This window comes from Bufo bufo, chromosome 6 (genome assembly GCF_905171765.1).
Source record: "Bufo bufo chromosome 6, aBufBuf1.1, whole genome shotgun sequence".
In the NCBI taxonomy this organism is placed as follows: Eukaryota; Metazoa; Chordata; class Amphibia; order Anura; family Bufonidae; genus Bufo; species Bufo bufo.
In genome coordinates, this window is record NC_053394.1 from 48,508,414 (window position 1) to 48,522,739 (window position 14,326).

Here is a 14,326-nt window from a genome sequence, read left to right on the forward strand (position 1 = left end):
ATTATCCGGAATTGGTATTACATGGGGAATGCAAGTAGTTACTAAACAGATATGTCAGGTGAGGTGTCAGGTCCTTGTTAAGCTTCCTTTATACACACATACACAGATTTCTGACCATTAATATTAATCTATAGCTTCATGCACATAGCTATATTATGACCCTGTACAAACACCCGTAGAGGTCTATGGGAATCCTGTGTCCATATGTCTCGTATTTCATAAAGAAATGGCTGTGCTTCTTTGTTCAATCATAATGGTGAAGGAACAGTTATGTTTGGCCTTCCCTAAACTCTCTTTAAAAAAACAAAACAAATAATAATATTCCCTGTTTCGGATGCACAGCTAGATGCATTTCTCTCAGAAGCAGGCGGTGCCAGTATTGTATGCAGTGATCTCACATCCCTTACTTCCAACTATATATTTTTTCTTCTAAGAAGCTCAGAAAGCTGATAACGATGAATAAATCAGACTTACAGAAAAGTAGGAGGCTCCTGTAATGCTCAGAAGCAGAGAGTCAAAGCTGTTGTTTTATCAGGTTCAGGATCTCAGCTAGCTCTGACATACCCCCACTTCCTCTCATCTGTCTTCTGAGTCTTTGTTACCAGATCTTACCTGACAACAGGCAATAGATTGCAACTTAGGTGGAAGTAAGACCCCTAGTGGCCATGACTTTACAGCTTTTTTCAGGTGGATGCAGGCAGATTTTTTAAATGAAGTGATTTAGAAATGTGCTAATTACACCATTCTATATTAAATGAAATGGAATTGTGTGAAAGTACAGTGTCTCTTTAAAGCCCAGTAAAAATATGATTTAGCCACCTAAGGTTACTTTCACACTAGAGGCACGGACCTCCGGCAGGCTGTTCAGTCGGGTGAACAGCCTGTTGGATCCGTCCTGCCGCTAGTGACCATGTGCCCCTCCTTCTTCATTGACTATAATGGGGGCGGGGCGGAGTTCTGGCAGAGGCACGGCAGCGCGCGGCGAGAGGCTGCCGGAATAAAACTACGACATGTCCGACATTTATTCCGGCAGCCTCTCGCTGTGCACTGCTGTGCCTCCGCCGGAACTCTGCCCCGTTCTCATTTTAGTCAATGGGGACGGAGCGGCAGTCCGAGGGCACACGTTCACTAGCGGCAGGACGGATCCGACAGGCTGTTCACCCGACGGAACAGCCTGCCGGAGGTCCGTGCCACTAGTGTGAAAGTAGCCTAAGTCTAAGTTATCAGAAAAAAGGGTTCTAATCTCAGGCAATAGAAATATTTATTAAATATTAATGTATTGTGTAGGAACCACATTAGTATGAAATTTTGTGTGTGGTTGGTTGCAGCATTTACTTCATCCATACTTTTATATTCCAGCTTAAACGCCTCAGAGAAGCAGAAAGTCAATATAAACCTATCCTAGACAAAAATAAACGCCTTAGCCGGAAAAATGAGGAAATGTCTAATTCACTGCGACGTATGGAAAACAAATTAAAGTTTTTAACACAAGAAAACATAGAAATGGTGAGTAATGTTCATACCCAAACATTCATGTCTAAAACTATCTAGTAGCCTTGCTTAACCCTGCTCAGAACCTGGAAATTCAGGTATGGAATCAAGATATCCCTAATATCTCGTCACCCACATGCTGTACTGAAGGGGTCCAGGACAGTAAGGTATATTTTGGGAGAACTTTAATAGTTAAATCTGCCAGAATTCTGGCTGAATTTGTATCCAAACACTGGCATATATGCTGTGCTCCAAATTTATTATGTGTTCTATGCTATTAATTGTGATGAGAAAAGGGGCGCAGCTTACAGAAAAGAGGCGTGAAGTCTAGGAAAGCATATTACTTGAAGTCTACCAATGGAGATCAGTCAGCATATGGAAGGGCATTTTTAATCAAGACTATTTTCAATAGAAATAATTTGGTTGCAATTAGGTGCATGCCCTTTAATGTCAGGTTAGGCTACAGTATTCTTTCCTTAATGTCCATTTTTTTTATATTTTATGTATTTTAATATGTATCTTATTGTCTAGAGACAAAAGGTTCGTACTATAAGAAGACCAAGCTCTTTGAATGATCTTGACCAAAGCCGAGAAGAGAGGGAAATCGACTTTCTAAGGCTACACCTTAATGAACAGCAAATTATTATTGATGAACTTTCTAAGGTAAAATATGGCGGTGACCATGCTGCATTTGTTATCACAAAAGATCTTCATTGGAGATGGCCTTGCGGTTCGCCCGGCGGTCGTTTTGCGGCGGACTTTGCTCGTTCGCGATTCGACGAACATGCGAACATATGGCAATATTTGCATGCGCCATATTTTTTTGCATAGCGCTGAACTTTGACCCATGACACATCCATCAGGTGGGACAGGACAGCCAATTGAGACGTTTCAGCATATTGACACACCCCCAACCCTATAACAGAAACCGATCTGGCAGCCATTTTACATTATGTGTTTTGCCAGTGTAGGGAGAGGTTGCATTTTGGAGCAGGGACAGTTAGGGACACCAAACGCTAGCTAATACGGCCACAAAAGTCCTTTTAAGGACTGGTATAGGTGTGCTATCAATGGGTGTGATATAGAGGGGTGTGATATACAGTACAGACCAAAAGTTTGGACACACCTTCTCATTCAAAGAGTTTTCTTTATTTTCATGACTATGAAAATTGTAGATTCACACTGAAGGCATCAAAACTATGAATTAACACATGTGGAATTATATACATAACAAACAAGTGTGAAACAACTGAAAATATGTCATATTCTAGGTTCTTCAAAGTAGCCACCTTTTGCTTTGATTACTGCTTTGCACACTCTTGGCATTCTCTTGATGAGCTTCAAGAGGTAGTCCCCTGAAATGGTTTTCACTTCACAGGTGTGCCCTGTCAGGTTTAATAAGTGGGATTTCTTGCCTTATAAATGGGGTTGGGACCATCAATTGCGTTGAGGAGAAGTCAGGTGGATACACAGCTGATAGTCCTACTGAATAGACTGTTAGAATTTGTATTATGGCAAGAAAAAAGCAGCTAAGTAAAGAAAAACGAGTGGCCATCATTACTTTAAGAAATGAAGGTCAGTCAGTCAGCCGAAAAATTGGGAAAACTTTGAAAGTAAGGGCTATTTGACCATGAAGGAGAGTGATGGGGTGCTGCGCCAGATGACCTGGCCTCCACAGTCACCGGACCTGAACCCAATCGAGATGGTTTGGGGTGAGCTGGACCGCAGAGTGAAGGCAAAAGGGCCAACAAGTGCTAAGCATCTCTGGGAACTCCTTCAAGACTGTTGGAAGACCATTTCAGGGGACTACCTCTTGAAGCTCATCAAGAGAATGCCAAGAGTGTGCAAAGCAGTAATCAAAGCAAAAGGTGGATACTTTGAAGAACCTAGAATATGACATATTTTCAGTTGTTTCACACTTGTTTGTTATGTATATAATTCCACATGTGTTAATTCATAGTTTTGATGCCTTCATAGTCATGAAAATAAAGAAAACTCTTTGAATGAGAAGGTGTGTCCAAACTTTTGGTCTGTACTGTACTTATAATATACTTTCTAACATAGAAATTATATTATAGCGTATTTGTATTGTGCAGCAGTTGTGTGCGGTTCTGCTGCGATACCGCAGCTAGATAGAGGGACAAACGCTATTGGAGTTACTATTTGCAACAGGTGTGATATACCTGTTGCCCCCAAAAAACTGCTTGAGGGCTGCAATATACCTTCTTCCACAAAATCCTGATTGAGGGGTGCTATATACCTGTTTCCGCCAAATGCTGATTGAGGAGTGCTATATAGCTGTTTCCGCCAAATACTGATTGAGGGGTGCCATATACCTTCTTCCACCAAATACTGATTGAGGGCTGAAATACACCTGCTTCCACAAAATACTGATTGAGGGGTGCTCTTGCTATATACCTTCTTCCACCAAATACTGATTGAGGGCTGTGATACACCTGCTTCCACAAAATACTGATTGAGGGGTGCCATATACCTGTTTCCGCCAAATACTGATTGAGGGGTGCTATATACCTTCAGGTGGTCCCCACTGTTGCTGCCTACTCCGACATCTCTAATCTCAGTGGTGGTGAAGGTGACGATATTGACGTGTCAGTGGACGTCACATGGGTGCCCACAAGAGAGAAAGAGGAGGGGAGTTCAGAGGGAGAGACAGAGCAGCAGATAGGGAGGAGAAGGAGGAGAAGCAGGAGAAGCAGGCAGAACTCGCAGTGCACAGGAGGCAAAAAGCAGACTGCAAATGTATCTTGAGCGAGCCATCCACCATGCACAGTCACATCTTGCGCTCCCAGGACGCCGGCACATGGCTCCGCAGTGTCTGCTTTTTTTAACGTGTCAGCTGCCGATAATAGTGTTGCCATCTGCAGCCTGTGCTGTCAACGCATAAGTTGCGTTAAGCCCAATACTCACCTAGGGACGACCGCCTTAAGAAGGCACCTGGCCTCCCATCACCGAGCCCAGTGGGAGCAACGCTGTCAGAACCCACAAAGCCACTATCCCGGCGCTCCACGTCCTGCCTCTTCTCCTTCTCCTCTCTCCTCCCATTTGTTCTTCACTCCACCTTTCACCGTGCCGTCATCGCTTTCATCTGGCACAAGGCAGGATTCCGTGCCCAAATGTTCGAGCGTAAAAAATATGATGCTGGATAATCCTCTTGTCCAATGGCTCACCGCTGGCTTGTCGGAACTGCTAGCCTGCCAACTACTGCCATATAAATTAGTGGACTTGGAGGCCTTTAGAAAATTTGTGGCCATTGGCACACCGCAATGGAAGGTCCCCGGAAGGAAATATTTCTCCCAGAAGTGCATCATAAACTATTGTCATGGACAAGGAGGCTGTTAGATTCCTCCACGCTCAGCCAGTCTCTCCGATCTCCTGACACCAGTCACCTGAGGGACCGTGACAGTACCCCCCGTTCTACAGGTGACCTCCGGGCACCCAGGACCTACCTTGTCAGGATGGGCTCTGTGAAAGGCCTTCACCAGACGATTCACATTAACAACGGCCGCTGGAACCCACATCCTCTCCTCTGGTCCGTAACCCTTCCAGTGGACGAGATACTGGAGTGATCTACGGAGAACTCGGAAGTCCACAATCCTGCTGATTTGAAATTCTCAATTAACATCCACCATGACAGGAGAGGGAGGCAAGGAGGACGGCTCAACAGGTTTGACATATTTCTTCAACAACGACTTATGAAATACGTTATGAATTTTCAAATCCTGAGGAAGTTTAAGACGGAAGGCTACAGGGTTAACAATGGCAGTGATCTTATATGGACCACAAAATCTTGGGCCCAACTTCCAAGAAGGTACCTTAAGCTTAATGTTTATTGTGGACAGCCACACAAAATCACCCACTCTCAGGTCCGGACCATTCATACGTTTCCTGTCAGCCACACACTTATACCTGTTGCCCATCTTTTTCAGGTTATTTTGAATTTTCCGCCAAATCGAAGACAAAGAAGAGGAAAATCGTTCCTCCTCAGGAATACTGGAAGTTTGAGAACCAGAAAATGTGCCAAAATGTGGATGGAATACATATTCCCCAAAAAACGGCAACTTATCAGTGGACTCCTGTCTACGGTTATTAATAGCAAACTCAGCTAACGACAAGAATGAAGACCACTCCTCCTGATTCTCCGAAACAAAGCATCTCAAGTAAGTCTCTAGATTCTGATTGGTGCACTCAGTCTGTCTGTTTGACTGAGGATGAAAAGCTGAAGAAAAGGACAATTGTACCCCCAGTCGAGTACAGAACGCTTTCCAGAATCTGGAAACAAACTGAGTCCCCCAATCAGACACTACATCAGAGGGAATGCCATGTAGTTTCACGATGTCATCGACAAACACCTGTGGAAGAGTTTTAGCATTAGGTAGAGCAGGCAATGCTATAAAATGCGCCATTTTACTAAACAGATCAACTACCACCAGGATCACGTTTTTTCCTGAAGAATTCGGTAAATCCATGATAAAGTCCATGGACAAATGCGTCCAAGGTCTGGACGGGATGGCTAACGGAAGAAGAGATCCATAAGGCCGAGTATGTGTCACCTTAATACGAGCACAGGTACAACAGGCTGACACATAGTCCTCAACACACTTACGCAGCCCCGGCCACCAAAATCTGTGCGAGATGAGATCAACAGTGGATCTACTCCCAGGGTGTCCAGCCAAGACAGTACAGTGATGTTCCTCAAAAAACTTGTGATGTAAGTCTGAAGGAACAAACAATTTCCCTGGAGAACAAGAGTCCGGTGCATCCTCTTGGGCCTCCAACACCTTAGCCTAAAGATCAGGAGGATATAGGGCAGATATGACTACCCCTTCACAAAATAGGACTAGGATCTTTAGAATCACCCCCCCCCCCCCCCCCCCCAGGAAAGCTTCACAACAAAGCTTCACGACATCTGCCATGACGTTCTTAACTCCAGGGCGGTAGGTGACAATGAATTTAAATCTGGTGAAAAACAGCGACCATCGGGCCTGCCTTGGATTCAGTCGTTTAGCCGATTCAAGGTAAGCCCGATTTTTGTGATCAGTAATTACTGTAAAAGGATGAATTGCTCCTTCCAACCAATGGCGCCATTCTTCAAAAGCCAACTTAATGGGCAGCAATTCCCTATTACTCACGTCATAATTTCTTTCAGCAGTTGAGAGTTTTTTAGAGAAAAAAGCACATGAGCGCCATTTACTAGGTGACAAAACTGCACCCACCCCTACCTCAGATGCGTCAACCTCTACAATGAATGGTTGACACATGTCCGGTTGCACCAGAATAGGGGCTGAAGCAAAACATTCCTTCACAGAAGAAAAGGCTTGCAATGCCGTCTCAGACCAAACAGAGAAATTGACCCCCTTCCTAGTCATGTCTGTTAAAGGTTTAACCACAGTTGAATAGTTAAAGATGAATTTACGGTAGTAGTTGGTGAATCCCAAAAACCACATAAGTGCTTTCAGATTTTCGGGTGCACCCCGTCCAACGCCGCAAAGACTTTCTCGGGATCCATACGAAAACCTGAGGATGAGAGCAGCTAACCCAGGAATTGCAATTCCTGAACAGCAAAAACATATTTTTCCATCTTCGCATACAATTTTGTCTCTCTTAGGATCTGTAACACCTGTCTCACATGATCCTGATGAGTCTCCATGTCTGGAGAATAAATTAGTATGTCATCCAGATATACAACAACAAATCTCCCCACCAGATGATGAAAGATGTTTTGATAAAGTGTTGAAAAACCGCTGGAGCATTGGTTAACCCAAAAGGCATGACCAGATTCTCAAAATGACCCTCAGGGGTATTAAATGCGGTCTTCCACTCATCCCCCTCCCTGATCCTTACCAGATTATATGCCCCCCTCAGATCCAATTTAGAGAACACCTTGGCACCGACAATTTGATCAAACAAATCCGGAATCAAAGGAAGGGGGTACGGATCACGGACGGAAATACAGTTGAGCTCATGAAAGTCTAGATATGGTCTAAGGCTGCATTCACACGGGCGAGATTTCCGCGTGGGTGCAATGCGGTAGGTGAACGTATTGCACCCGCACTGAATCCCGACCCATTCATTTCAATGGGGCTGTTCAGATGAGCGGTGATTTTTACGCATCACTTGTGCGTTCCGTGAAAATCGCAGCATGCTCTATATTCTGCATTTTTCACGCAACGCAGGCCCCATAGAAGTGAATGGGGTTGCGTGAAAATCGCAAGCATCCGCAAGCAAGTGCGGATGCGGTGCGATTTTCACGCACGATTGCTAGGAGACGATCGCGATGGAGACCCAAATAATACAATCTACAGAACACCAATCCCAAGCCTGAACTTCTGTGAAGAAGTTCGGGTTTGGGTACCAAACATGCGCAATTTTTCTCACGCGAGTGCAAAACGCATTACAATGTTTTGCACTCGCACGGAAAAAACGCGGGTGTTCCCGCAACGCACCCGCACATTTTCCCGCAATGCCCATGTGAACCCAGCCTAAAGTTACAATTTATTTTTTCTACAAAGAAAAATCCAGCCACCGCTGGGGATTTGGATGGTCTGATATGACCCTTCACCAAGCTCTCGGTGATATACTCTCGTATAGCCTTTCTTTCGGGCTCCAAAAGACTATACAACTCAGATTTGGGCAGTTTAGCTCCAGAAATAAGATTGAAGGGACAAATCATACTCCCGATGCGGGGGTAACTCCTGGTTACCACTCTCAGAAAACATTCGGAAATGAACGAGGGTACAGTTTTAGTGGTGACCACAGAGAAAGACATTGCATTGAGACAGTTGTCCATCCAAAAATCATTCCAATCGAGTATCTGTCTCGCTTGCCAGTCGATGATAGGGTTATGTTTGCTTAACCATGGCAAACCCAAAACCATCGGAGCAGGCAGACCCTCCAACAAATAACATGAGAGAGATTCCTGATGGAAATCACCCACTCTTAAATGGATGTCATTTGCCACCTGCGACAGGCATTTTTGGGTAAGAGGTGCAGAATCACTAGCAAAGACAGAAATGCTTTTCTCTAGTGCACTAGTAGTCAACCCATGAATACGAACAAACTGTCCATCAATCAGGTTAACCCCAGCCCCACTGTCGACAAATACCTTGATTTCCACAGTTTTGGACTCTAGCGCCACCTCGGCAGACAGGAGAAATCGGGTACTACCAGTAAATGACAAAAGTAAGTTTTATTGCTCCCCACCCACACCACCAATACTAATTTGGGGGTTTTTCTTTTGTTTGCACCTTGAAGCTGAATGTACGGACAAATATTCACGAAATGTCCCTTTTTTCCACAACAAAAACAGACTCTCTTCATATGACCAGAGCTCTTACCAGCAGTCCCAGGAGCTCCCCCCATCTGCATAGGCTCCTCACAAGGCGTAACCACAGGTGTCTCTTTACCATAAGTGTCAAAGGAAGCCGCCACCTTATTTGACAGTGCGTCCTGAGGGTGAGGACCCTTAGATCTTCCCCTCAGGCGTCTATCCAGACGTACAGCATGGGACATAGCTGCTTCCAATGACTCAGGTTTTTCATGAAAGGCCAACACGTCCTGCAAATAGACCCTGACAGAACTGGCTACGGAGAGCAGGATCATTCCACTCCGTATCCTTAGCCCATCTCCTAAATTCAGGGCAGTAAATTTCCGCAGAGCGTTCCCCCTGCCGTAAACCAAGTAATTTGGTCTCAGCCTAAGAGATCCGATCCAGGTCATCATAAATAAGACCCAAGGCTCTAAAAAATTAATCTACCGACTGGAGGGACAGAGATCCGGTCGGCAGAGAAAAATCCCAAGACTGCATCATCCTTGAGCAAAGAAATGATCATACCCACACGTTTACACTCATCCCCAGAAGAGCATGGACGCAGCTTAAAGTACAACTTACACGAATCCCTGAACTGAAAAAAATTGTCACTACTCCCAGAAAATCTGTCCGGGAGGGAAAACTTAGGTTCAGGGCAGGCCTGTTACCCACCATCGGAACCAGCCGTCTGTGGTCTCTGAATCCATAAGACTGTCGCACGGAAGTCAGCTGCCTCCAATGACAGTCCATCCCTGCAGCTGTTCGACCAGTGCAGACATAGGATCCATAGCTGCACTGACCTGAACGAAATGGCGGTTTTTATGGCGGTAGGTAATGTCACGATCAGTGTGGGGGGGAAACTCCCACACTGAACACAGGAGGAAAGGGGAACAGTAACTGGGCCTGGAAACTGGGGAAGAAACAGGTCACCTCCTAGACAACCCTAATCCAGGACCTGACTACCTGTCAATATGAATAGACCTTGAAGGTAGGAATATTCATATGCAGGATACCTAGGCTCTGATTTCCCTATAATGCCCTGGAATAAGTTTAGGACCAGAGACAACCCATTCCTCCCCAGATGGACGAATGGAAGTCTCTGTCTCAGGCCCAGATACAACAACAAAGAATATAACAAATACAAATGTGACACTTAACTTCTGTAGAGATGGAAGATCAGGAAAACCAGAGACGACCACACAGCAGCTCAGCCAAACCCAAATGAAGCTATCTACCGCATAGTCAGAAAGGTGGGGTCAGACTATAAAGGGTAGAAGTGAAGACCACTGAGCAACAGCTGAGAAAAGGGAAATCAAGGAGGCAGTTAGATTCCTCCACGCTCAGCCAGTCTCTCTGATCTCCTGACACCAGTCACCTGAGGGACCGTGACAACTATATGGCCTCGTTCAGCGGCAAGCTAATATATATCTGGCACAGTGTCGGTGCCAAAATATATCTGACCACAGACACGTGGTCTAGCAAACACGGGCAGGGAAGATACATAACTTTTACTGCCCACTAGGTGAACCTTCTGATGGCAGTGAAGCATGTAACCCGTTGCACCCGTGTGGATTTGGTGTTACCGCCACGGATTGCATGCAGGCCTGCCTCTTCTCCTCATACTCCATCCTCCGTCTCCTCCTCGGCTGACTCCTCATTTTCCACTGCTACCGCATCTTCCGCTGCACCCCCCAAGCTCCCCAGAACCTATTCGACGTGCCATGTGAGACGCTGTGCTGCGGCTGTTGTGCCTGGAAGCCAAGAGCCACACCGGTCCTGCACTCCTTTCAGCTCTGCGGTCACAGGCCAATCAGTGGCTAACCCCACTCAATTTGACAGTTGGTAAAGGGGTGTGTGACAATGGTGCCAAACTGCTGAGCGTGCTGAAACAGGGCAAAATGACACACGTGCCGTGCATGGCACACGTCCTGAACTTAGTCATGCAGCGATTCGTTGCCAAATACCCAGGGGTCCAGAACGTCTTGCGGCAGGCCAGGAAAATTTCTGGCCAGTTTAGAAGATCTTAAATGGCCATGCTGATGTTCAGCGGTGACACCACTTGCCCGTCAGAAGTCTGATTTGTGACTGCCCGACGCGCTGGAACTCCACCTTGTATATGCTTGATAGGCTGCTCCAGCAGAAATGTGCCGTTAACGACTACCTGTATGAACTCTGCGGCAGGACAGGTTCTGGGGAGTTGTTTTTTTTTTCGCCGCGCCAGTAACTGCTCATGCATGATGCATGCAGACTTCTGCGACCATTTGATGAGATCACCAAACTGGTTAGTCGCAGCCAGGGTGCCATCAGTGACATCGTACCTTACGCCTTCTTTCTGGAGCGTGCATTGAATCTTGTCATTGATCAAGTCGTTGAGGAGCAAGAGCTGGAAGATGAGGAAGTCGCAATGCTGAATGAATTCTCAGGGGGGCTACTCTATCTGAGACAAGTCAGCAGGAGTCTGAAGAGGAGTCAGAGGAGGATGGTGGCTGGGGGGAGGAGGAGGAGGAGGAGCAAGAAGAGCAGGCTTTAAATAAACTTTTCGGGGATCCCTGGTGTTGTCTGTGGCTGGGGGGAGGAGACAGAGGATGACATTCTCCTAGGCAATGAGCAGGAGCCAGGGCGCTCCACCGCTTCCAATTTAGTGCAAATGGGGGCCTTCATGCTCCAGTGCTTGAAGAGGGACCCCGGTATAAAAAAGCTTAAAGGTCAAGGACCTGTACTGGGTGGCAACGTACTTAGACCCCCAGTACAAGCACAAAATGACGGACATGCTACCAGCATCACAGAGGGCTGTCTCCAGGCTGGCATGACTGCTGGAGTAGTGCTGATTAGTTTCCTGTCTCTCCTCTGATGTGTGTAGGGCATGACTGCCTCCTCCAGCTTTTGAAGGCACACCTTAGTCTTCCCTGGCCAATGGCTAGCCACCTTAGGGTATTTTGCCTGAGCAATAGATTCTAGTGTCCTGCTAAGCTGTGCCATTGTCTTTGCCTATCTGTGTACTGACCTCTTTCTCTCTCTGGATTTGCCCCTTCTCTGCCTGACCCTTCTTTTCCTGACCTGACCTCTGCCTGTTCCTTGTACTGACCCTGAGCTGCCTGCCCTGACCCTTGGACTGATTATGGATTGCATGAACTCTAAATGCCCTGACCTCAGCCTGTCCCTAACAACAGTTTTACTTGACTCCGTGCTTCACGCCAGTGTCTCTTGACTTCTGTGGGTCTGCAGCCTCTGAAAAGGGACTTCTCCAGGGGGTAGTGGCCGAGTGGTTCACTGCAACAGAGTCCAAACCCTTGTATAGGAATTGAAAAGTGAAGGCCAGGGGCTGCCAAGATAACATCTGTGGAGCCCCAATCCAAATGAGTTCAGTAGGCACAGCGGAGCCATATCCACTTCCATAACAGGCAATGGCTACCTTTTGAGCATTTTTTATTACCGATTTAGGCTTTTTTCACATTAGCCATGTCGGAACAGCCTGCAGGACAATCCTAACGCTAATGTGAAAAAAGCCTAAATCGGTAATAAAAAATGCTCAAAAGGTGTCCATTGCCTGTTATGGAAGTGGATATGGCTGCGCTGTGCCTACTGAACTCTGTACTAACGCTTGCACATGTGTGCTGCCGGAAGCCCGCTCCGGCCCCATTCACTATAATGGGGACGGGTCGGAGATGCGGCCGCAGCACGGCAAACATGCCATCAGGAGACCGGACAAAAACCGCAGCGTCCTAAGGCTAATGCGAAAGAAGCCTTACATGGATTTTGGACAAAAGCATTTTTATGCAGACTGGGTGCCTAAAAGTTCTGTCTTCAGACACTCTCTCTCCTCTCCAGAAAAATCTAAACTGATTTATGTCAAGGTTTAACTCAGGATCAGAAGTTCACTGTGACTAGCATTCTGCAGTTTACTATGCACAGTGAAACATAGAAGCTGCATAAGCCAAAGAAAGCAACATTTTTAATAAAAACCTATTACAAAAATGTGGAATCTTTGTAGCCTACAGTACATGTGACTCAATAAAAAATGGCTCCAGAGGTGTCCATAGACTTTAAACTATAGGCTTATTCAATGTCAGATATTAAAAATGAAAATGGCTGCCCAGACTGTCCATATTCTGGGCCCCCTGCAGGCTAAAACATATTGCCATAGAGAAATAAAGATAATCTGACATAATACTGTCTTTGAAGTGAATATGCAGTCTGACAAGGGCTTCAAATAAAAAATAGATTCCCTATTTGTGTATTTTTGTACTTTCAGGGGCAAAAGAAAAAAATATACTATAGTATAGTTTGACGCACACAACCCTGTTCCATCAGTAGCTAATACTTCACATGCAAATATTCCATTAATCCATTTTACCTCATCCTATCATATTGGATTAGACAATGTAGCAGAGAAAAATTGGGGGTCAGTCAGCACATCCAGTGCGCAGGTGCGCGTTGCCATGGCTGAAAGCACAAAGGCAAAAAAATATGCAATGCAACAGCACTCTGCAAACCAAATAAAGTACAATAATGCCAAAATAATAGAAAGTATTCTGGTGCAAATGCTACGCTAATAAATTTGAGATGCTTGGCAAATAATTTTGTACAAAATTATTTGGGCCCGTCTGCCAAACGTCAAGGTAATCTCAGTAAGACGGGAACCTAACACTAAATACCACATTAACTGGTGCCATACTAGCCTCCATTACATTCAGGGAATGCAGGTTCCACATGCATGCCGAGCCCATATTATATTATGCCTCTTATGGTGCCAAAATGGCCTCCATTACATTCAGGGGATGCAGGCTCCTCATGCATGCCGAACCCACACTATAAATGTATAATAGACAATGTAGCAGCGACCATATGGCTATTGCAAACCTAATTTTATAATGATATTTCCATTTTTTTTCCTAGACGCTGGAAACTGCAGGCTACGTGAAGAGTGTCATTGTAAGTATTAGAGATGAGTGTGTACTCACTTTATGCTAGTGCATACAGAAATGCAAGAATTATCCATTATATCATGCCCACCTTTAAATGGGTATTGAAGTTCCAGCAAATAAAGGTTACTGCAAGATCTCTGCTTGCTGTCATTCAGCTGGGACTTTCATTGCTTACTTCCAGGGGATAAAACTCTGTGCTGTCCATGTGATGGACCCATAAGTGCACGGCTCACTGCAAAGAGAAAACCGTACTGTCATTGTAAGGAGCCGTGCACAAGTATATCGTAAAGTTGCATAACAATTCATTATGCAAAGCATGGCTGCTTTCTTTTAGCGCCACACCTGTTCACAGGTTATAGGTGGTATTGCAGCTTATGCACATTCACTTTAATACAGCTGCCATACAAAATACAACCTATAGAAAGGTGTAGTGCTGTTTCTGGAAGAAAGTAGACATGATGGGGGTCATTTATTATGGGAAGTACGACACTTTTTAGCGTACTTTTGTCACAGATTTGGACACAAAGGGAATTTGGTGGAAAAAGTGGATGGAAGGGGGTGGGCTGGCAGACCCGTCTGATTC

General features: G+C 45.5%; 1 protein-coding gene across 18 annotated transcripts in view; it reads left to right on the forward strand.

Moving 5' to 3' along the window:
* The window catches only part of JAKMIP3 (Janus kinase and microtubule interacting protein 3), a 114,526-nt gene that overhangs the window by 45,319 nt on the left and 54,881 nt on the right, over positions 1-14,326 (forward strand). For 15 of the 18 annotated variants that reach the window (XM_040435485.1, XM_040435486.1, XM_040435488.1 and 12 more), the window contains 3 exons: positions 1,360-1,506; positions 2,023-2,154; positions 13,715-13,750. In XM_040435485.1, coding sequence (XP_040291419.1) covers positions 1,360-1,506; positions 2,023-2,154; positions 13,715-13,750 — 315 coding nt within the window. The remainder of the gene's footprint in view (positions 1-1,359; positions 1,507-2,022; positions 2,155-13,714; positions 13,751-14,326) is intronic. The other 3 variants (XM_040435492.1, XM_040435493.1, XM_040435495.1) reach the window with 1 other exon arrangement.